Source organism: Cervus elaphus, chromosome 26 (genome assembly GCF_910594005.1).
Source record: "Cervus elaphus chromosome 26, mCerEla1.1, whole genome shotgun sequence".
Lineage (NCBI taxonomy): Eukaryota > Metazoa > Chordata > Mammalia > Artiodactyla > Cervidae > Cervus > Cervus elaphus.
The window spans coordinates 33883498-33907550 of NC_057840.1; the positions used below are offsets into that span (position 1 = coordinate 33883498).

Below are 24053 nucleotides of genomic sequence, written 5' to 3' on the forward strand. Positions count from 1 at the left end.
TGAACTGTGGTGCTAGATAAGACTCTTGAGAGTCCCTTGGACTGCAAGGAGATCAAACCAGTCCATTCTAAAGGAAACAAACCCTGAATATTCATTGGAAGGACTGAAGCTGAAGATGAAACTCCAGTACTTTGATTCCTGATGTGAAGAGCCAAGTCCTTGGAAAAGACCCTGATGCTGGGAAAGATTGAGGGCAGGAGGAGAATGGGGCAACAGAGGATGAGATGGTTGGATGGCATCAGCAACTCAACGGACACGAGTTTGAGCAACTCTGGGTGATAGTGAGAGACAGGGAAGCCTGGTGTGCTGCAACCACGTGGTTGCAAAGAGTTGGACATGACTTAGCGACTGAACAACAATTCATGTATGTGAACCGCTCAAGCAGTGGCCAAGAAGTTACCATTTATCTTATTTATTTTTAGTAATTCATTACCTATTCTGAGTATGATCCTCTGTCAATGGGGAAATAAATCTACTTTTCAAAACAGACATAGCTTGTGCTGTGAAATCTGGCTTCTCCTTGGAGAGGGGGAGGCATAGAGGAACACAGGAGAGTGAGTCATCACTGAGGGTGCGGATCTCGATGAAATAAAAAATGATGTCTTTGCAAAAGTTCCAGAATATATCTTTGGATCCAGGTAATCAGGATACTGTTTGGGATCGACAGCTAGACTGCATGTTACTTTAAGAGCGTTCTTTTTATTCTCTGCTTCCACAATAAATGTAGCTGAATCATCAGTTCTATTTAATCCCACAAGGTGGGGTAAAGGTGAAATGTCCCAAGTTCCCTCCTTGGTTAGAAAAAGAAACTTGAAGAATTTATATTTTTTTGCAATAGTGAAATACTGACTTAAATATTACTATACGAAATAAAATGACTAAAAGAGACATTCAGACATAATACTTTGTTCTGTTGAAAACAGTCTGAAGTTGTTCCTCTGAACATAGAAAGAATCCCTGAGTCCTGTAATAGCAGATGGTATTTTTCTCACATTATCATCATTTCCAACAATGAGATTGCCATACAGAGACGAGTTTAATTTTCCACAAACTAGAAGAAAGAAAGTGTCTTATTAGTGGAGGTTTCTTGTTCAAGTAGTTGAACATTTCAGTGCAGGGATTCCATCACTTAGCACCAAGAGAAAGAGGCAAAAGAGCTTGGGAAAAAAAAGACTGAGGAGTCTTTTCACCAGATGTGACAAGTCACGAGACAGCGCAGCCACTTGTCATCACAACGGGAATGCAGGCTCCGAACTCCTGGGTCTGATCTCCTGGCTCTAAAATGAACAGAAGGAAAACAAAGGCGGCCAAGCAAAGACTGAGGCCTGAGGCCGACAGAGCACCTGTCGGGCTTCCTGGGAGCAGCATCACCTGCAGAAAAGAAAGAGGTGTTGGTCCAGGAGGCTGAGGAATCCTGAAACTTTCTTGGGGCTGCCCCTCCCCAGCTCCCCTCCAGCCCCGCCCTCACTGAGGGGCTCCTATGTCCTCCAACCCCACCCCCACACCCCCCCCCGGCCCAGCAGCTTCTTGTCCCCTCCTCCTTCCTTCCTGCATCACAGAGTCACCCCAGGCCCTGACACCCCCTGCTCAGGCTCAGGACTGGAGCCAGTGAGGAATCAATCTGCTCCCTTCACTCAGGTCTGGATCCTCCCCGAGGGGGGCCTAAAGGACCAGGGAGCAGGTCCCCGGAGGAGGGGCCTTGCTTCCTGACAGTCTTGGGGGGCTGCAGGCAAACCTCCTCCCTTCCCTCCCCTCTAGCCTCTGAGCCAGCAGCACACACAGCTCTCAGGACCAGGGTCCCTGCCCCCCATCTCTTCCTGGTGCAGCCCAGCTGGGCGCCTCCACCCCAGCTCAGGCCCACCATCCCCAGGCACCTCTGCTCAAGGCAGGGCCGCTCAGTGATGGAGGCTCTGGGTCCCAGGAGGCTGGTGACGGGCAGGCCACAGGCTGAGTCAGAACTGCTGCTGCCCCAGGAGCACAGGCCTGGCCTCGCCCCTTCCCACAGTCTCTGCTGTGGGGCTCCTGCCTTGCCTGCTTGGCCCAAGCCACTTCCTGTGAGGACAGGCCTTTGGAGTTGGGTCTGCAAAGGCCTTCCCAGCCCTTCCTCCTGGGCTGAGAGCCCGGCCCCTCTCATCTTGGCCCCTGGGTGGGTCCCCGCTGACACGTCATGTGGAGCCCCCATGGTGCTCTCAGCCCCGGGAGTCCTGCCCTCGCCCTGAGCGCCTGCTGTTCTCACACCACCCACCCTGGGCCCTGCCAGCCCGCGGTCTGTGCTCAGTCAGGGGACGTGGCTAAACCCTTTCAGCATCAATAGGCCCTCAGCCTAGTGAGGCCCCTCCCTTTTCACAATGTCACCTGATAGTGAGGACCTCTCAGATCTCAGGGCTGAGATTGTCTGAGTTCTGCTCTCAGGTGATATGGGGTCTTATTCACCAGCTCATTTCCAGGATGAGGAGGTTCAGTGAGGGGCAGAGGTCGACTGGGATTCACCTTCCCCCTCCTCACACCAGGCCCTGTGCCCCTGCCTTCCCTCTGACTTCTGCCCTCAGTACCTCATCTTGTAAATGATCCATCCTAAGATGATAATGCCAAAACTGTCACGAACCCCGGCGGCGATCCCTGTGATGAGATCGATGGCTGTGGCCGTGGGCTGGACTGCAGAGGGGCCTGTGGTCGGTGATGCTGCAAGGGGAGTAAGCGTGATGCCCTTGTCCAGACCCCAAACTCGGCAGATGCCTCCTCGCCCCCTGACTCAGGTACCCCTACTGTGCAGACAGTGTACACCCATCACATGGAGGCCCTAGTGACAGGTCCTCAGGTGAGATAGGGGGAAGGGAGGAGCCCAGTCCTCAGGGGGCTCTGACAGCTAATGGGGGAGCAAGGTTTCCAACACAGCCACTCAGTCCTGCTGTGACATCAGAGACGGTGACATGAGGATGGAGTCCTCAGGAGCTGACAGCAGAGGTGGTATTGACAGATTTCCAGAAGGACGACTGGTGACATTTAAAAGAAGACTCTGGAAAGAGGGTACAGTGGGAAATAAATCCCAGAAATCAAAAAGATGTCTACAGGTTTGGAATCGGCAAAAATCCATGTTCAGTAGTACAAAGGCCTGTGCTTTGAGGACCAACGTCAGGAGGTGGAAGAGGAAGGAGATGACAGAGCATCCGGGGCCATTGTTCTCCCAGGACAACTCACTTTATTAATTTATTTTTTACATTCTCTTATTTTATGTTTATTAACACCAAAAACATTGTGTATTGGGGTACAGCCATTAACAATGTCATGATAGTTTCAGGTGAACCGTGAAGGGATTCAGCCATAGATATACATGTGCCCCTTCTCCCCTAAACCCCTCTCCCATCCAGGCTGGCACATAACATTGAGTAGAGTTCCATGTGCTATATTGTGGGAGCTGGTTGGTTATCCATTTTACATATAGCACTGTGTACATGACCTTCCCAAAGTCCCTAACTATGCCTTCGCCCAGGGAACCATAGCTTGTTTCCTAAGTCTGTGAGTTTCTTTCTGTTTTGTAAGTTCCTTTGTACTATTTCTTTTTAGATTCCACATATAAGGCATGTCATATGATATTTCTCCTTCTCTTTCTGACTTACATCACTCAGTATGAGACTCTCTAGGGCCATCCATGTTTCAGGAACAGCTCACTTTAGATGGATCACTTTGCTAAAACACACACACACAGACACACACACACACACAGAGGCTTGGTCCGTATCACCTTGCGTAGACTACCACGTCCTTATACTCGTCTCACCTGTGCTCTTCAGCATTTCCTCCCAGCGCACCATGAAATTCTTACACCAGGCCCGACAGTCTCCCATGGAGACCCTTTGCAAGAAGTCGGTAACAGCTCTGTCATTTTCCCACTTCTCTTTCATATGACTCCATCCAGAATGACCCACGCTCCAGCGTCCATTCTCTGAATCAAAGAGGAGACACATTTGGCCATTCAAACCAAACTGCCAGGATCCATTGATGTGTCCATTCTCTCCACACTGGCATGTCATCCTGGCCTGCAGGGTCAGAGGGCCTGACCCACCGAGGAAAAGAAACAGCTCAGCCTCTGGACTTGACAAATTCTTTGCCTCACTTTGGTCCACCTCCCCTGGACCCGCCTAATCTGGCCCTGTTGTTTCCTCCAAGGCCCACTTCTTCCACTGGACTACTAGGGAAGGACCAATATCCAGTTGAATTTTTCACCCATAAACAATGGATGCAGCTAAGCCCCCAGTCTGCTCCTTCAGTATGTGGACGTCCTAACTCACCCCTGGACTCAATGGACATGAGTTTGACTTGATGGACATGAGTTTGAGCAACTTCTGGGAGTTGGTGAAGAACAGGGAACCCTGCCATGCTGCAGTCCATGGGGTTGCTAAGAGTGGGACACGACTGAGCGACTGACCTGAACTGAATTGAACTCACCTCTGGCTGTGTGTTTCTCCAGTATGACGTCAGACAATTGCCCCTTGAGAAAGTCCCCGATGTCTCTCAGTGTTTCTGTCTGTATTTCCCAAGTGTGTGTAGCTTTCACCTCTTCTCCCAATGGACTTGTGGATTGGATCTTGGCACCACCACAGTCATACGAGAGAAAAACATTCTCATCTACCTGGCCTTGAACCACACACCACGGCTCTCCAGGTCTGGGCTGAGGATCAATGGTGAAGTTGTAGCAAAGAGAGTGAGCATCTGTGAAGGAAAACGCAGGTGAGGGCAGGGTTGGGAGAAGAACACCCCTTACCTCCTCCCCCACTTATGTGAGAGCAGAGTACAGCTGCAGGGCTGGGTGGGCAGAGCAGGAAGGCCCCCCTGCCCGCCAACACCACCTACAGGCTGAGCAAGCAGAGAAACCACATAGCATTATCTCTACTCTGCTCCTAAGGCCAACACAGAACCCCAAGCTGCAGAAAGGAGAATTCACAATTAGGGGTCACAGGACTTAGCAAGGCCAGGGAGATGCTGCTGACCTACAACTAGGAAGAGTCTTGGAAGCCTGGAGAAAGGCCTGGCCCACCTGGTTTGAAAGAGAAAATCCAGAACTTCTGAGGCAGGTGGTAGAGGAGGGGATTTAAGGCTCAGAGAAGTGAATCTGCCAGGGTGGACATGGTATGAAAGGGCAGGAAGGTGTGCGGTCCACCAGGTTCTGTGGAGCCCGAGAGGAAAGAGTGGATGAGAAGTATCTCCAACAGCTCCAGGATGACTTTTGCTGAAGGTCAAGGATGGTGGTAGCAGATGGTATTCCTGTGGGCTTCCAACAGGAGTAAGGATGGACAAGGTGGAAAGAGCTGATGCCAGGTGGAGTGCTCTATTTCAGACACAAAGTAGATGCAGTGGTCAAAGTGACTAGAGAGTCCCAGTGTAGCCAGGCCTGACTGCAGAGAGTGCGATGCTGGCTCATAGCACAGGGCAACCCTAGAGGCAAACAGATGAGCAGTGAGTACTGTTTAAAACTACACGATGGAAAGGAAAAATTAAAAAAAAAAAAAAGCAAAAACCAGAAACAAACACAAGGCTGGATGTTCAGGAAGCTGACATCCCAACAAAATGTCCAGATCATTTGTGCACTATCCAGCACTGAGTCAGGTCTTATATTCAGAATCCATTACTAGAGACAGATACGCCAGGCATCAGGAAGAAGGGCCCTCTTATCACCACAGCAAGTGCACAAGTCCTTCTGGCCTTTGGAAGCCACATGGTCAGTGACTGGGGTAAGTGTATACCTGGCAGAGAAGCCACCCCCACATTCATAAAGACCTAGAGTGGGACTGATATCGTGTCCAGCAATCTGAAACATCACCATGGCCGTCTGTTAGTACTGTGGTGCCTGAGGTCTGTGGTTAGGAATGCACGTCTGTCCCACGTGCTGCCCACAGGAGTGTCACCCATCCACTGATCCTCAGAGTGCTCATTTCACTTCCGTTGTATTTGCAATATGAATGAAAAATCTTCACAGTTAGTAAATTACTGTGAGGGCTAACATAGAAGCGATTTCCAAGCTCACACTTCTGACACTGACCTTCATCCCCCAATAGTACGTATAAACAATATCATATCCTGGAGAAAATGACTGAGTAACAACCTACAACCTCTCCAGGGCTGCAGGAGTGTCATCCCTATCCTATCTCCATTTAATTCCCAGTGTGGCCATTGATTTCTATAATTGTACATATGACATAATTCAGGCTCTGCAGACCATAGTTTTCTGTTACAACTGCTGTCCTTGCACAAAAGCAGTCACAGACGATTGGTGAACGATGACCTGCTTCTTGGGCAGATGACCCAGCAGAGTCTGTGACATCAGAGGTATCTCTGGTCGGAAAGGTGCTATGTGCCGAATATGGCATTTTACTTGGAGGGTCACAACACAGACCCTTTATGTCCTGAAACAAGGCCAAGCGATTTGCAGTGGGGAATACTACACCATATAAATGTGGCTCCTAGTATGGTCCTGGGTGCTGGTAGAGATGAGGCCTCTGGTCATTAAATGTCAACATTGTCCATCATGATCTGGGTTCATCAATCCCTAATCATTAGTTCAGATAGACCAACCATCATAGGATTGAAGTGATATTGTGGTTTGGCATAAGAAGGGCCAGAGGCAGCAAAAAAAGAGAGAGCAGCAGGTGGCCTAGGCCTGACATCAGAATTGTTTAGGACTAATATTTTCCAGGGCCTGCCCTGGTGGCTCAGCGGTAAGGAATCTGCTTGCAATTTCGGACCTGGAGTAGAGGTGGGATCTATGCCTGGGTGAGAGAAGATCCCATGGAGGAGGGCATGGCAACCCACTCCAGTGTTCTTGCCTGGAGAATCTCTTGGACAGAGAATCCTGGTGGGCTATAGTCCACAGGATCATAAAGAGTTGGGACATGACTGAAGCGACTTAGCGTGCACACATTACTCTCTGCTCATGCCTGAGGCTTCATGCAGTGTCTCCTGTATCTCCATGGACCAAGGAAGCCACTCTAGAGCAGAGGCTGTCAGGGGATATTAGCCCATATCTGCTGGACGCACAGCGCTTTCACATTCACACCACCCGGAACCTACAAGGTAGGACAGAGCAAGTGTTTGTTTCCCCAACAGGCAGCTAAGGCACCCCTTGCACTAGTCCGTGGGGGATGAGTCATCTGTTACTGTTTTGTGACCCAGGGCAGTCACATGGTTCTTTTGGTTTTTTCATGTCATCTTTGCCTACTCTTGTACCACAAATGTGGAGATGTATAATGCACACAGACACCAAAGGGCCTGTCTACACCAACAGATTTACTCTCTGTCTTTTGAAGAAAAGGTTCTCCAACTCCTGTCTTAAATAATAGCTATTATAGGCCACTGTCTCCATAGTCTCAGGGAAGATGAATGTCGGACAGAAGGGTAGAAGTGGGGTGCCCTGTGTCTCACACGGGAAACTCTTCTCCCAACTCTCCTGCTTTATGTCCTGGGGGCCAGGCTGGGAGGCTTCTGCTGGGGTGAATTCTCAGGCAAGAGGATAGGGTGCCAGTTGACAGAGGGCAGTCTTAGGATCCCTTCACAGATGGGAAGCTGTTGGAGGCGCTGAGGTTCTTGGGACGGGGAGGGATATGGAAAGAACAGTGTTGTAACCAAGCAGGACTCTAAGGAGGCTTCCTAGGCCAGACTCCACCCATCTCCCCGCCCCTCCCTCCTGCACTGACCCCCCCTCCCCCGCCCAGGTGTCGGACTCCATAGACCCTTGTCCATCTCTGCCCCCACCTCCCCTGCGGCCAACGCAACTGGTCAGACTCCTCCCGGCCTTCCCTGAAACCCCGTGGGTTCGGTCCCTCGGAAGCGGCCGCCACCTTTCCTGCACCCGCTTCAGTGGCTCCGAATTCTCCACGTGGGGGCCGAGGGGCGGCAGCAGCATTTCGTGACGCCGCCCTGGCTCTCACGCCTCCCTGCCTCCCCTCCTTTCCTCTTGGGATTCCTTTTTCACCCAGATCTTGTCTCTTCCCTGCCGGGGGACGGCACCAGCCGCGAGTGGGGGCGGGGAGCAGGAGCCCAGCGGGAAAGGAGCGCGCGGAGCTTTAAAAGCAGGAGGCGGCCCCGCCGCGGCGCTCCCCGAACCGCCTCGGACACCCCCATCCCTCTCGGGTCTTAAGGCCCCGTGTCCGCTCCCCGCAGGTTAATCCCCGAACTCACCGCCTCCCGCCGGGCAGAACATGAGAGGCAGGAGCAGAACCAGAGCCGGGAAACCAAGAGGCGCTCCGGGTCCAGCCGTCCAGTCCATCCCCACCTGGAAACTGGTTGGATCCGACTTCGCGAGGAGCTGTGTATAGCTCGCCCCGCATTTCAGTCCACTCTTCGCCCGGGCCTCCTCCCCGGGTCACTGACGCCGGCAGTAGCGCCCCCTCCTGACGCACTCCTTGCTCCTCCTGTCCCTCAGCGTTTTTTTTCTCCCCCGAGTCCTTCCGGCCCCTCAGCCCTCCTGCCCATTCCCGCCTGCAGTCTTCCTGTGGTCGCTCAGTCGTGTCTGACTCTTGCGACCCGGAGGTCTGGAGCCCGCCCGTCTCCTCTGTCCGTGGGGATTCTCCAGGCAAGAGTCCTTCAGTGGGTCGCCATGCCCTCCTCCTTGGGGTCTTCCTGACCCTGGGATCGAGGCCGGACCCTGGGATTGCAGGCAGAGGCTTTACTGACTGAGCTTCGAGGGAAGCCCTGCTTTTCTTAAAAGACTCAAGATTCCCCTTCACCCCCTGCCCCAAACACGCCACCCCCACCGGAGAACTCTGCGGGTCTCTTGAAAGGGCCTGGAGACAGCCCTTAACTGCCGTGTCATCAGCAATATACTTTCTAGTAGTTTCTGTCCCAGAGTAGTCCTAGACCTTTTGTGAGCCGAGGTAATTGCTCATTAGAAGAAGTTTGAGGACTGAGGCCAGAACCCGATTTTCCAGGTTCCCGTGGAGACAGGGAGCCTGTGCTGCCCCCGGGCGCCCCCTGGCGGTCTCTTCCGGCTGCTTGTTCTACTCGGATGCGTTTCTGCAAGCTAAGTTGCTTCAGCCATGTCTGAGTCCTAGTGCCCCATGGACTTTAGCCCGCCAGGCTCCTCTGTCCACGGGGATTCTCTAGGCAAGAATAGTGGAGTGGACTGCAATGCTCTCCTCCAGGGGATCTACACTGGTAGCCTGTGTGATCCATTTTCTTCCCCCTCATACTTTACTTTTAGGCAGTGTCCAAGCAGCATTGAGCATCTCACGTTCAAATCTCAGGGCTATCCGCTGATGAAGAGTGAGATCATCCATCACTCGTTGGGACTGACAAGACCTCCTAATTCTTGGGAAGTGGGTCTACCAATAACATTGAGAGGTCAACGTCTGTGACAGAGTGCCCCATCTCTCTGTTATCATGGGGCTCTTGGCCTTTGCTAGCTTCAGGGGTGACTGAGCCCTGACCTCGGACGGTCGTGCTGACCCCTCAGCACGGGCATGCTCCATTTCATGTCTTGTCACTGAGTGAGGCTGGCTTCCCTATTGATAGATGTGGAAATGGATGCCAGCAGAGTTTTAGGGAAGTAACAAGAGCAATCAGGTGGAGTTTCATGTTCTTGGAAGTATGCTCCTTGTCAACACTCATTAAAATCACCTCCTGTTGATTCCACTCCCATCTGGGGTCTATTCTGTGTCCAGGTGGCAGGAGCCGCACGGGTTGGGGTGGCTAGGCCTGTCCAGAGAGGCCCGTCGTCCCCCACCTGGCTGTCCTGACCAGGACTCTAACGCTGTCCTTCTGTCTTTCTCCTGCTCTCCTAGTCACTTGCCTCTTCACCAGCTTCCTCCATTGGGGCTACGTGCTCCCCATGTTGCCTCTTGCCAGAGATTAAACCCAGGCCCCTGTTCCCCAGGCCTACGCGTGAGAGTCTTCCCCTGACACATCCATCACCTGAACCCACCAAGTTGCTGCCCCACCCAAGCCTGTGTCCAGTCCTCCTCCCAGCCCCCATGTGTCTCTTGTCCCCAAATTGTTACACACCAGGCTCTTGGCCTCCTTCATCAATAGAAATCAATCAGAGGAAAGACGATAGAAATAAATCAAACTTCTTAATCAAAAGAAATTGAGGCAAGGCTTTATTGGGGCTCTTGCTGCACCAGAGGGGAGCGAGAACAAATGACAGGTTCCTTCCTTGCTCGCTCCCCAAGGTGGTGGGGCGAGCTGGTTCCTTCTATGGGGTGAGGGGAGGGGTGTGCCCAGGGGTCAGTCAGAGTGGTGGCTTAGGTGACCTGCTGATCCCTTAAATGTTGTTGTGTGCTGGGGGCATTTGAGGCATGCTGCTTTTGCTCTGGGCTCTTCAAAAGTGGCAGTTGGGTTTTTCATCTCTCTTTCATCTTTTTCCCAGAATTTGCTCCAAATACTCAACTAAAAGACAGTCTAGTTTTAAAAGACTTTATGCTTTATTGGGTGTAGCTGATTAACAAACAGTGTTGGGATAGTTTCAGGTGAACAGCTAAGGGACTCAGCCGTGTACATACATGTATCCATTCTCCCCAGACTCCGCTCCTGACAGGCAGCCACATAACACTGAACAGAGTTGTGGGTTTGATCTCTGTGCTGGGAAAATCCCTGGAGAAGGAAAGGCCAACCCACTCCAGTATTCTTGCTGGAAAATTCCATGGACAGAGGAGCTGGCAGGGTACACTCCATGAGGACAGAAAGAGTTGGACACACACAGAGTGTGCACACACAGACACACCATATGCCATACATAGGTCCTTGATGGTTATCCATTTTAAGTAGAGCAGTGTGTACATGACCTTCCCAAACTCCCTAACTATCCCTTTCTGCCTCCTTCCCCCAGCAACTGAAAGTTCACTCTTTAAATATGGGAGTCTGTTTCTGAGAATGTAAAACATCCTTATTGCTGATATGAAGAAAGTTTTGCGGGTCTGGATAGAAGATCCAACCAGCAACAATATTTTCTGAGGACAAAGCCTAGTTGAGATCAAAGCCCTAACTCTCTTAATTTCTATGAAGGCTAAGAGAGGTAAAAAAGCTGCAGAAGAAAAATTTGAAGATAGCAGGGGGGTGGTTCATGAAGCTTATGGAAAGAAGCCATCACCATAAAATAAAGTGCAGAGTGTAGTACAAGACCTGACAGAGAAGCTGCTGCAAGTTATCCAAGAGATATAGCTGAGATAATCTATGAAGGTGACCTACTAAGTTAGAAATTTGCAGTGCAGACAAAAGGGCCACCTATTGGAAGAAGATGCCCACCAGGACTTTGATACCTGGAGAGGAGTAGTCAATGCCTGGCTTCAAAGATTCCAAGAACAGACTGATTCTCTTGACAAGGACTGTTTGCAGCAGATTACTGGAAGTCGATGGTCATTTATCACTTGGAAAATTCTAAGGCCCTTTAGAGTTAGGCTGAATCTGTGTTGCCTGTGCTCTGTAAATGAAACAATGAGGCCTGGATGACAGCCTATCTGTTTACAACATTGGTGGCCAAATATTTCAAGTCCACAATGGAGATCTACTGCTCAGAAAGAAAGATTTCTTTCAAAATATTACTGCTGATTGACAAAGCATCCAAGAATCTGATGGAGAAGTACAATGAGATCCATGTTATTTTCATGGATGCCAACACTGGTAAAGAGTACTGCATGCTACGGATAAATCTGTGAAAAGAAGAGTCATAGGATGTGGAAAACCTCATTGTTGTCCTCTTTTCAGAAATTGCCCTGCCCACCTCAACCTTCATCAACCACCACCCTGATCAGTCAGCAGACATAGGCACTGAGACAAGACCCTCCACCAGCAAAAACATTTTACCTCGTGAAAGCACAGATGATGCTCAAACAACTTTATTTTAGAAACACAGCATTGTTGATTAAACTCTGTATATTATTTATCTAGTCATAAAGCTATTGCACACTTAACAGACTTCAGACAGTGTCAACAAAGCCATATACAAAGTGGGAAATGAAAGTTTGATTCTCTTTATTATGATATTCAATTTATTGCCCTGGTCTGGAACCCAAGCTGGACTATCTCTGAGGTTTTGCTGTATCTACATGGCTTTTGGCCCACATTTTCCATTTGGAACTAACACTGGGTTGACTGTGTAGTAGGATGAGCGAATGATCTACCGTTGAGATACAGTGAAATACACATCTCAGGACATTACTCAATTTTACTCCTCCAAACGATGTGAGAACATTCCTGTTATTGCATTTCTGGTACCCCTTGATCCTGATTTATTAAAAAGGCTGTCATTTATATCAATATGTGAGGATATCCCAGCAGTTTTTTGTCAGGTTGATTATTCAGGATATGCTCAAAACTTTCACAGGTTTACGCTTCTGTGAAGAGCTACATGACCTTCTAGAACTAACACCATAAAAGATGTCCTTTTGATCATAGGGGACTGGAATGAAAAAGTAGGAAGTCAAGAGATTCCTGGAGGAACAGGCAAGTTTGGCCTAGGTGTATAAAATGAAGGAAGGAAAAGGTTATTTGAGTCTTGCCAAGAGAACACGCTAGTCCTAGGAAAAACACTCTTCCAACAAAACAAGAGATGGCTCTACACATGGACATCACCAGATGGTCAATACTGACGTCAGACAGGTAATATTCCTTGTAGCCAAAGGTGGAGAACCTCTCTACAGTTAGCAAAAGCAAGACCAGGAGCTGACTGTGGCTCAGATCATGAGCTCATTATGGTAAAATTCAGACTTAAATTGAAGAAAGTAGGAAAAACCACTAGGCCCTTCAGCTATGACCTGAATCATATCTCTTCTATTACAGAGTGGAAGTGACAAATAGCTTCAAGGGATTATATCTGGTACAAAGAGTGCCTGAAGAACTATGGATGCAGGTTCATGACATTGTACAGAAGGCGCTGACCATCCATGCCCAAGAGAAAGAAATGCAAGAAGGCACAATGGTTGTCTGAGGAGGCCTTACAGATAGCTGAGAAAAGAAGAGACGCGAAAGGAAAAGGAGAAAAGGAAAGATCTATCCATCTGAATGCAGAATGCCAAAGAATAGCAAGGAGAGATAAGAAAGGCTTCCTAGATGATCAATGCAAATGGAGGAAAACAATAGAAAGGGAAAGACTAGAGATTTCATCAAGAAAATTGGAGACACCAAGGGAACATTTCATGCAAAGATGGACACAATAAAGGACAGAAACAGCGAGAGAACTTAACAGAAGCAGAAGAGATGAAAAAGGGGTGGCAAAAATAGACAGAAGAAGTGTACAAAAAGATTTTAATGACCCCGATAACCATGGTGGTGTGGTTTAGAGCTAGATATTTTGGAGTGTGAAGTCAAGTGGGCCTTAGGGAGAATTACTAAGAACAAAGCTAGTGGAGGTGATGGAATTCCAGGTGAATGATTTAAAATCCTAAAAGATGATGCTCTTAAAATGCTGCACTGAATACGCACTCAATATTTGGAAAACTCCACAATGGTCACAGGACTGGAAACGGTCAGTTTTCATGTTCAAACTACCATAGCAGTATACACACCTCACAGCAAGGTCATGCCCCAAATCCTTCAAGCTAGGCTTCAGCGGTATGTGAAGCAAGAATTCCCAGATGTATAAGCTGGATTTAAAAATGCAGAGGAAGCAGAGATCAAATTGGCAACACCCACTGGATCACAGAAAAGGTAAGGCAATTCCAGAAATCACCTACTTCTGCTTCATTGGCTATGCAAGAGCCTTTGACTGTGTGGATCACAACAAACTGTGGAAAATTCTTAAAGAGATGGGAATACGGGACCACCTTGCCTGTCTCCTGAGAAGCCTGTATGCAGGACAAGAAGCAATAGTCAGAACAAGACATGGAACAATGGACTGGCTCAAAAATGTGAGGAGTAAGTTAAGGCTGTATGTTGTCACTCTGCTTATTCAAATTCTATGCAGAGTACATTCTGTGAAATGCTGGGCTGGATGAATCCCAAACTGGAATCAAGTTTGCCTGGACAAATAACCTCAGATGTACAGATGATAGCACCCGAATGGCAGAAAGTGAAGAGGATCTAAAAAGCCTCTGACAGAAGGTGAAGGAACAGAGTGAAAATGCTGACTTAAAACTCAATTTGGAAAAACTACGATTTTGGCATCCGGGGCCATCACTTCATGGCAATAATATGGGAAATAGTGGAAACAGAGGCAGATTTTATTTTCTTGGCCTCCCAAATCACTGTGGAAGGTGACTGCAGTCATTCAATGAAAATTAATTTTAATTAAGAAATGGAAAGATGCTTGCTCCTTGGAAGAAAAGCTAAAGAAAAGAAAAAAATAATTTTACACTGGCCTCTACATGTCTGAGTGAGGGGAAGAATCACACATCTTTCCGTTTAAATCCAAGAGTAGAACTAGTTAAGCTTTGGAAAAAGGCATGTCAAAAGCCAAGACAGGCCAGAAGCCAGGCCTTTAGCATCAAACAGTTGGTCAAGTTGTGAAAGCAAAGGGAAAGTACTTAAAGGAAATCAAAATGGTCCTCTAGTGAATACATGGGTGATAAGAAAGCAAAACTGACCATCAAGGTCAAGTGATAAAATTGGTTTGAGAAGAAAAAAGAAAGATGCTGAGTAGGATGTGCAATGCCAGTAAATGTTTGTCCAGTCAAAGCTATGGATTTTCCAGTAGTGATGCACGTATGTGAGAGTTGGACCGTAAAGAAGGCTGAGTGCTAAAGAACTGATGCTTTTGAATTGTAGTGCTAGATAGGACTCTTGAGATTCCCTTGGACTGCAAGGAGATGAAACATGTCCATCCTAAAGGAAATCAACCCTGAATATTCATTGGTAGGACTGAAGCTGAAGATGAAACTCCAATACTTTGATTCCTGATGTGAAGGGCCAAGTCCCTGATGCTGGGAAAGCTTGAGGGCAGGAGGAGAAGGGGATGACAGAGGATGAGATGGTTGGATGGCATCACTGACTCAATGGAGATGAGTCTGACAGTACTCTTCGAGATACTGAGAGACAGGGAAGCCTCATCTGCTGCAGCCATGTGGTTGCAAAGAGTTGGACACGACTTAACGACTGAACAACAATTCACCATCTGTGAACCGCTCAATCAGTGGCCAAAAAGTTACAATTTATCTTCTTTATTTGTAGTAATTCATTATTTATTCTGAATATGAATCTCAATCAATGGGGAAATAAACCTACTTTTTAAAACAGACATAGTTTATGTGGTAAAGTCTGGCTCCTCCTTGCAGAGGGGGAGGAATAGAGGAACAGAGCAGAGTCACCACTGAGGGTGCAGATCTCGATGAAATAAACAACGATTTTATTGCTCAAGTTCCAGAATATATCTTTGGATCCAGGTTATCAGGATACAGTTGGGATCGAGAGCTAGACTGCATGTTACTTTAAGAGCTTTCTTTTTATTCTTCGCTTCCACAATAAATGTAGCTCAATCATCAGTTCTGTTTAATCCCAGAAGGTGGAAAAAAGGTGAAATGTCCTGAGTTCCCTCCTTGATTAGAAAAAGAAGCTTGAAGTATTTATATTTTTTGTAATAGTGAAATACTGACTTAAATATTACTATATGAAATAAAATGACTAAAAGAGACATTCAGACATAATATTTTGTTCTGTTGAAAATACTCTGAAGATGTTTCTCTGAACATAGAAAGGATCCCTGAGTCCTGTAATAGCAGATGGTATTTTTCTTCCACTATCACCATTTGCAACACTGAGATTGCCATACAGAGAAGAGTCTCATTTTCCCAAACTAGAAGAAGAAAGTGTCCTGTTTGAGGAGATTTCTTATTCAGCAAGTTGAATATTTCAGTGCAGGGATTCCATCACTTAGCACCAAGAGAAAGACGCCAAAGAGGATGGGAAGAAAAAAAAGAGACTGAGAAGCCTGTTCACCATATGACCGGTCAGAAGACAATGAGCATCTGGGTCAGCACAACTGGAAGGCAGGCTCCGCATACTGGTCTGATCTCCTGGCTCTAAAGTGGTCAGTAGAACAAAGGCGGCCAAGCAAAGACTGAGTCCTGAGGCCGACAGAGAATGTGTCAGGGGCTTGATGGGAGCAGCATCTCCTGCAGAAAAGAAAGAGGTATTGGTCCAGGAGGCTAAGGAATCCCGTCACTTACCTGGGGCTGCCCCTCCCCAGCCTCCCAAGCCCCACCCTCAATAGGGGCTCCTATGTCCTTCACTTACACCCCTACCCCAGGCCCTGACACCCCCTGCTCAGGCTCAGGACTGGAGCCAGTGAGGAATCAATCTGCTCCCTTCACTCAGGTCCAGATCCTCCCCGAGGGGGGCCTAAAGGACCAGGAAGCAGGTCCCCGGAGGAGGGGCCTTGCCTCCTGACAGCCCTGGGGGGCTGCAGGCAAACCTCCTCCCTTCGCTCCCCTCCAGCCTCTGAGCCAGCAGCACACACAGCTCTCAGGACCAGGGTCCCTGCCCCCATCTCTTCCTGGTCCCGCCCAGCTGAGCGCCTCCACCCCAGCTCAGGCCCACCATCCCCAGGCACCTCTGCTCAAGGCAGGGCCGCTCAGTGATGGAGGCTCTGGGTCCCAGGAGGCTGGTGACGGGCAGGCCACAGGCTGAGTCAGAACTGCTGCTGCCCCAGGAGCACAGGCCTGGCCTCGCCCCTTCCCACAGTCTCTCCTGTGGGGCTCCTGCCTTGCCTGCTTGGCCCAAGCCACTTCCTGTGAGGACAGGCCTTTGGAGTTGGGTCTGCAAAGGCCTTCCCAGCCCTTCCTCCTGGGATAAGAGCCGGGCCCCTCTCATCTTGGCCCCTGAGTGTGTCCCCTCCCCGCTGACACGTCATGAGGAGCCCCCATGCTGCTCTCAGCCCCGGGAGTCCTGCCCTCGCCCTGAGCGCCTGCTGTTCTCACACCACCCACCCTGGGCCCTGCCAGCCAGCGGTCTGTGCTCAGTCAGGGGACGTGGCTCAACCCTTTCAGCATCAATAGGCCCTCAGCCTAGGGAGGGCCCCTCCCTTTTCACAATGTCTGCTGACAGTGGGGACTCTCAGAACTCAGGGCTGAGCTCGTCCCAGTTCTGCTCTCAGGTGACATGAGGTCTTATCCACCTGCTCATTTCCAGGATGAGGAGGGTCAGTGAGGGGCAGGGGTTGGCTTGGATTTATCTTTCTCCTCCTCACACCATGTCTTGTGCCCCTGCCTTCCCTCTGGATTCTGCCCTCAGTACCTGTTCCTGTAAAGGACACAGCCCACAAAGACAGTTATGATGAAACTGGTGAGGAGCACGGGGAGGATCCAGGCTTTAGACTTGGTGGCTGTGGCCGTGGGCTGGACTGCAGAGGGGCCCATGGTCGGTGATGCTGCAAGGAGAGTAAGAGTGATGCCCTTGTCCAGACCCCAAACTCGGCAGATGCCTCCTCAGCCCCCCTGACTCAGGTACCCCTACTGTGCAGACAGTTTGCACCCATCACATGGAGGCCCCAGTGATAGATCCTCAGGGGAGATGGGGGGAAGGGAGGAGCCCAGTCCTTACGGGGCTCTGACAGCTAATAGGGGAGCTAGGTTTCCAACACAGCCACTCAGTCCTGCTGTGACTCAGAGACGGTGACATGAGGATGGAGTCCTCAGGAGCTGACAGCAGAGGTGGTATTGACAGATTTCCAGAAGGAGGATTGCTGACATTTAAAAGAAGATTCTGGAAAGAGTGAGAAATAAATCCCAGAAATCAAAAAGATGTCTACAGGTTTGGGATCAGCAAAAATCCATCTTCAGTTGTCCAAAGGCCTGTGCTCTGAGGAGCGACGTCAGGAGGTGAAAGAGAAAGGAGGATGACAGAGCATCCACGGGTCATTGTTCTTTCAGGACAACTCAACTCCAATAGATCACGTTCTCAAACACACACACACACACACACACACACACACACAGGGTCCATGTCACCATGAGGGGACTGTCAGTTTCTCCTCCCTTCTCACTTACCCGAGGTCTTCAGCATTTTCTCCCAGCACACCATGAAAGCCTGAATCCAGGACCGACAGTCTCCCATTGACACCTTCTTCAGGAAGTCGGTCACATCTCTGTCATTCTCCCACTTCTCTTTCATCCATCTGCCTCCAGGGTGATCCACTCTCCAGTGTCCATTCTCCGAATCAAAGTGGAGGCTCATTTGTCCATTCAAGCCAAACTGCCAGGATCCACTGATGTGTCTGTCATCCTCACAGCGACATGTCATCCTGGCCTGCAGGGTGAGAGGGTCTGCTCCCACCATGGGAAAGAAAGAGCTCAGCCTCTGGGCTTGACAGATTCTTTGCCCCTGGGTCCACCTCCCCTGGGTCCACGTCCCCTGGGCCCAGCTGATCTGGCCCTGGTCTCTCATGCAGCAGCTGCTCTTTCCACTGGATGACTAGGGAAGGACCAACATCCAACTGCATTTTTAAGCCCCGATCTGCTCCTCCTGTACTTGGACTTTCTAACTTACCCGTGACCGTGGGTTTCTCCAGTGTAAAGTCACGCAGATGGTCCCTGATATCTCTGAGTGTTTCTATCTGTGTTTCCCAGGCCTTTACGGTTTTCATTTCTTCTGCCAATATACTTGTGAATATGATCTTAGCATGACCACAATCATAGGATAGAAAAACCTCTCCGTCCACCTGGCCTTGAACTTCACACCATGGCTGTCCAGGTCTGGGCTGAGGATCGATGGTGAAGTTATAGGACAGAGAGTGAGCATCTGTGAAGGCAAACCACAGAGAGGGTGAGGGTGGGAGAAGAAGACCTGTGGGCCTCCTCCCCCAGGGCTGTGACAGCAGAGGAAGGCTGCAGGCTGGGCTGACAGAGCAGGACCCCCACCTGCCCCCCACCCCTCACCAGGCATGAATGAGGAAGACGACGAAGCCTCAGGCAGGCAAGAAACCCCACAGCCCTGGATACGCCCCGTTTCCACTCTGCTCACAAGCTCTGCACATGGCACTAACCCACACATATGTTTCCAGGGATGGGCCAGGCTGGTTCAGAAGGAAAGGCCCAAACCCAGAGGATGTCAGGGTCTCTCTGTGTCTGTGGGAGATGCAGAGGGTAAGGGGGCTATTCCTGAGGAAGCGGATCACAGCCAGTGGGGGGTGTGGGTGGGGAGGATGAGCACAGAACCCAAAGCTGGAGAAGAGAGAGTTTATACTTATGGGTCACTGGGCTTAGCAAGGCCAGGGAGATGCTGCTGATCTCCCACTAGGATGGGACTTGGAAGCCTGGAGAAAGGCCTGGCCCACATGGCATGAAAGAGAAAGTCCAGAACTTCCGAGGCAGGTGGTAGAGGAGGGGATCCAAGGCTCAGAGAAGTGACTCTGCAGGGCGGACACGGTGTGAAAGGGCAGGAAGGTGTGCAGTCCACCAGCTCCACGGGAAAGCCTGATGGACTCTATGGAGTCCGAGAGGAAAGCGTGGATGAGAAGCATCTCCAATAGCTCAAGGATGACTTTTGCAGAAGATCAGGGATGGTGGTAGGACTTGGTGTTCCTGTGGGCTTCTATCAGGAACAGGGATGGAAGTTGTGGAAAAATCAGATTCCAGGTGGGGATGCTCAGGGTCAGCAGAAAGTAGGTGCAGGGGTCAAAGTGATTAGAGAGTCTCAGTGCCAGCCAGGGCCTGACTGCAGAGAATATGATGCTGGCTCATAGCACAGGGCGATCCTAAAGGCAAACAGATGGCAGGAACCTAGATACAAACTGTACCATTGAAAGAATTAAAGAGAGGCAGCACACAGGGCTGGATGATCAGGAAGCCAAAGGCAGCCATCCCTACCAAACATCTGATCCAGGCCCATTTTCCAGATCTGAGCCACTTCTCAGAAGGTATCACGAGAGAAAGAAGCCATGTTCTATAGAGGAGGGCCCTTTCATCACCACATCTAGTGCAAAAGTCCTTCCATTCTTTCCGAAAGAGCCACATGGTTATTTCCTGGGGTAAGTGAACCTGCAGGAGCAGAAACTACTCTCACATTCACACTGCACCTAGTGTGTTTCTAGTATCAGGCACAGGAACCATAGCATCATCATGGTCCCCCAGTTGTTGAAGCGATGCTCTGACTTCTAGGCCATCAATGGACAGCAGTCCAGGTTCTTCTTACAGTGGTTATCACCGGGTCCACAGACCACACAGTGGTCATTTCACATGCCCTGGACTTGTGACATGCATGGAGACCTGAGTAGCTAGTAAATTAACGTGGGGTGAAGGCTACTGTATTAGTGAACTCCAGATTCAACTTCAGACCCTACCTCCCCACCCCCAATGGTACATGTACACAATATCCTGGAGGAAATACAGAGACAAGTAACCAAGGTACAACCTCTAGAGGCCTTCAGGAGCTCCAGTTAATTACCACTGTGGCCATAGGTTTCCTGTAATAGTACATAAGAAATATTTTAGGCTTCACAGACCCTAGGTCTCTACTGCAATCTGCTGTCCCAGCACAAAAGCAGTCACAATTGGTGAACGGTGAGCATGGCTGGAGCTGCTTCCTGGGCAAATGACCCGGCAGAACCCATGACATCAGAGGTATCTCTGGTCAGAAAGGTGCTACGTGCCATTTTCTACTTGAAGGCTCACAACACAGACCCCGAGTGTCCTGAAGCTAGGCCATGTCACTTGCAGTGGGGAAAGTCACACCATTTAAATGTGGCTCCTGGTGTGGTCCTGGGGCCTGGCAGAGATGAGGTCTCTGATCATGGAATGTCAGAGTTGGGCTCATTAACCCCTAATCATTAGTTCAGCTAGACCAGCCATCACAGGATAGAAGTGATTATGTGTTTTGGCATAAGCAGGGCCACAGGGAACAAACAAGACCCACCAGCAGCTGGCCTAGATGTGACACTAGAGTTGTTATGTGGTCACTATCTTCTGCTCACACCTGTGGCTTCCCCTATGGGACTTTGGACCAAGGTAGCTATTCTGCAGCAAAGCAGAGGGGACATTAGCCCATAACTGCTGGACGGTTTTTACTTTCCTAAGAAAAAGTACTGCATGTTGAAAACAAATCATTCCCAAAACTAGTGAAAGAAAGCAAAATTCTAAAGGTGAATCACGTGCATTATCTTTAGAAGTTAAGAAAATAAAAAACAGAGGGTAGTAAGATTGTTAGTTCAAATATGTGTGTTTAAACAATTTTAAAAATATTTTGTAAGAATATACCTATACCACAAAGGCAACTATGTGTAAAAAATTTATACAAACATTTTCAGTTCAAGCTAATAAAAGTGATATTGAGAAAGCATTCCACACTAGTAAGTCTGTCTTAGAAAGTTCAGACGCTAAAGCATTCCTAAAGCTCAGTGTTCTGAAAGACAAATCTGCTTCTCTGATGCTGGGTGATGCATGTGACTAGCTGGCTCCAAGTGGGCCTTGACAGGCACATTCCTCCTGACACTGGGGGACTGTAAGAGGAGAGTCAGACACAGGCCCCCAGGGCTGCACGGACCTCTGTGAGACACCAGGCCCTTTGCTGGAACTGCACCTCTCCTTTGGATCGAAGGCCCAGCATAAGCCATCACATAAATGGTTCATCAGGACAGTTGATAGGCTGGGCTATTTGGTAACCCTCTTTCAGGTACTCGGCCACATCAAACGGGTAGATGTCCACTTAGGGTGTTTGGCCAGAGTCATAAACCCCTGGGCTCTTTAGTAGCAGCATGCTGACTTCTTAGTTGTGGCATGCAGGATCCAGTTCCCCCACAGGGATGGAACCCAGGCCCCTGCATTGGGAGTGTGGAGTCTTAGCCACTGGATCACCAGGGAAGGCTGGAGAACTCATTGTTAACCAGACTTTCAAAAGCCATCCATCGATCCGGTGTTTTTGCTGTTCCTCAGACAGTGAGAGTCCATGGGGAACAAAACTCTGGAGAGGGACTGGCTTTGCTCTTAACCTGAAGTTATTCAATGACAGAGCTCCTAGGAGCCAGGTCTTTGTGGAGGACTTCTTTCTGACCAGGTAGCTCATTCCACAGGCAATATGAGCAGCCATGTGAACTAGCTTTTGTTGAGAAGTTGCCTGTGGACTATTGGCCTCTACATATTTGCACTGTCATAAAAATAATTTAAGATCCCCCAAGTTCATGTAAGGCAATCCACCATGGGCTTTTCCCCTTCTTCTGTTCACACATGGGTAATAGGAAGATTTCTGGGATGAAGATCTCCTAGCTTACAACTTTCAGGGAGCATTGTTGTCACCTGAATTTCAGAAGCTTGATCTCTAACTGTCTTTACAAATGCTTGTTGCTCTTTATCTGGATCTTTTTCATCTACATAATCCCCATGGAAAGTACACCAAAAGGTACCTTCTTAGAGTACATCTTTTGAGTTCCTCCCCCTGGTTAGATACTTTGATATCATTCACCTTAGCTTTGGCCTCCAAAAGAGTGACACTTCTCAAGTCCTACTCCTCTACCCACAAGGGAGGATAACTGGAGATGGGAGTTGTATTGTTGGGTGTGTTGCCTCTCACATACTGAGGCATCTCGGTAGGACTGGGACTGAGACAGCCCTTGGGAACTACTGCTGGCGCTGATGCTATCTTCCAATTCAATCCTTTTCATACTATGAAGATGCAAAACAGCTAATACTAGTACTACAAGAAATATAACTGGACAGCAAATCCCTAGGCTGATACAAAACACACGTGTAGACACGGCTGGAGCTGCATGTACAGGATCATAAATGGGCTCCTCTGCTGGTCGTTTTGTCCAAGGCTGAAGTTTTCCTTCCTCAATTTCTGGATGGAAACTTTTCCTTCGTTTCAACTCTAAGACTGTGAAGCTTTCTGAAGTTACTGTCAAGTTGAGCTATATTTAGTATCATAACTTCAGAATCTACTTTGCCAGGACACGACAGCTGGAGCCCAAACACTGATACAGTGCTTGGGAGTACCGGGGGCAGCGGGCGCCGGGGCGGCAGGCAGCCTAGCGGACCCCAGCGGTCCCGGCGGCGGCCTTTCTGATGCGCGTCCCCGGGAGACCCGCCCGCACATCCGTCCGCTCGGAGCTCCCGTCTCCACCGCCCAGGAGAAGCTCGGTCGCCCGCCGCCGCCCACCCCCGCCCAGGCCCCGGACGGCCGCGGAGCTCTCCTCGCCCGGCCGCCCTGCAGGTGTTAACTTAACGGTGATAAAGAACGCTGGTCCTTCAAGGGCCGACAGCAGTAGGGACCAGAAGGGGCTCTGTGCGCAGATCGCGAACTTTTTGTTTTTCGGGGCTTCTCTGGGTCCCTTCTCGCCGGGAGGCCGACGGGTCCCAGCCCGCCGGGCTCCAGGACTCCCACTTCCCAAGGGGCGGGCTGGGCCCTGAGGGGCCTCAACAGCATTCCCTGTAGCGTCCTGGCCCCGTCTTCTCCTAGCGTCACCTCCCAAACTCCCCGCATTACTGCTTCACCCAAGGCACCGCTGTTCTGCCCCGAGAGCCGGCAAGTAGCCCGGGGGAGCCACCGAGGCGCAAAGGGGCCAGGGGAAGGGAAAGAGGAGGCGGCCGCGGCGCCACCCCGCAAGGAGTTTCGCGAACCCCCGCGCCGTCACCACCCCTGTTCAGGTCGTAACTCACCCAACTTCCACGCGCCCCGCACCCCGCAGCTTCATCCCCGAGCTCACCGCCGGGCGTCCCGCTGAACCAGACAATCAGAAGCAGGACCAGGAAGCCAAGGCAGGTCTCGGGGCCACCCATCTCTCCCTTTGCCACCTGGATCTCAATTTTGCAGGAGAGGAGGATGCCAGGTCAGGTGAGCGGATCCTTTCCTAGGAGGCACGTTCTGCACTTCTCTGGCAACCGGGAGTTCCTCTGCGCGGAGGCCACGCCCCGCGGCGGGGCCGGGCGGGCGCCGGCGTCACCGGGTGAAGCCGCTTACGTTCTGGACGCTGCCCCACTCGCCGCCCCAAGGGCTGTTGCCGCCGCCTCTTCCCACTTGAGCTGTGCTTGGGCTGATAGCCAGAATCTTCCTAGTTAGATCATTTTGTCATTTTGGTCTCCCTAATTAATAGAATTTGATCAGAGGTCAGGGAAGAATCTCTGGCAAGAAGGTCATGGAGGGGAGAGCTCAGGGCCTCCTCCTTCCCCATCTTGAGCTTGCCTTGGATGATCGCTGACCTTTCCACTGTA

The 24053-nt window shown here is 50.0% G+C and overlaps 2 protein-coding genes and 1 pseudogene across 3 annotated transcripts in view; all 3 read right to left on the reverse strand.

The window, feature by feature from the left end:
* LOC122684460 (UL16-binding protein 1-like) overlaps positions 1 to 24053 on the reverse strand; it is a 260152-nt gene that overhangs the window by 186273 nt on the left and 49826 nt on the right. The gene's annotated exons all lie outside the window — the stretch shown is intronic.
* LOC122684472 (UL16-binding protein 3-like) lies at positions 281 to 23730 on the reverse strand. Its single transcript, XM_043888591.1, has 5 exons — positions 23549 to 23730; positions 18403 to 18654; positions 17904 to 18179; positions 2553 to 2682; positions 281 to 1371 (listed from the first exon to the last, which is right to left on the reverse strand). The coding sequence occupies exons 1-5, from the start codon at positions 23619 to 23621 to the stop codon at positions 1368 to 1370; spliced, it is 735 nt and encodes a 244-aa protein (XP_043744526.1). The 5' UTR covers positions 23622 to 23730; the 3' UTR covers positions 281 to 1367.
* LOC122684467 lies at positions 21364 to 22568 on the reverse strand (annotated as a pseudogene).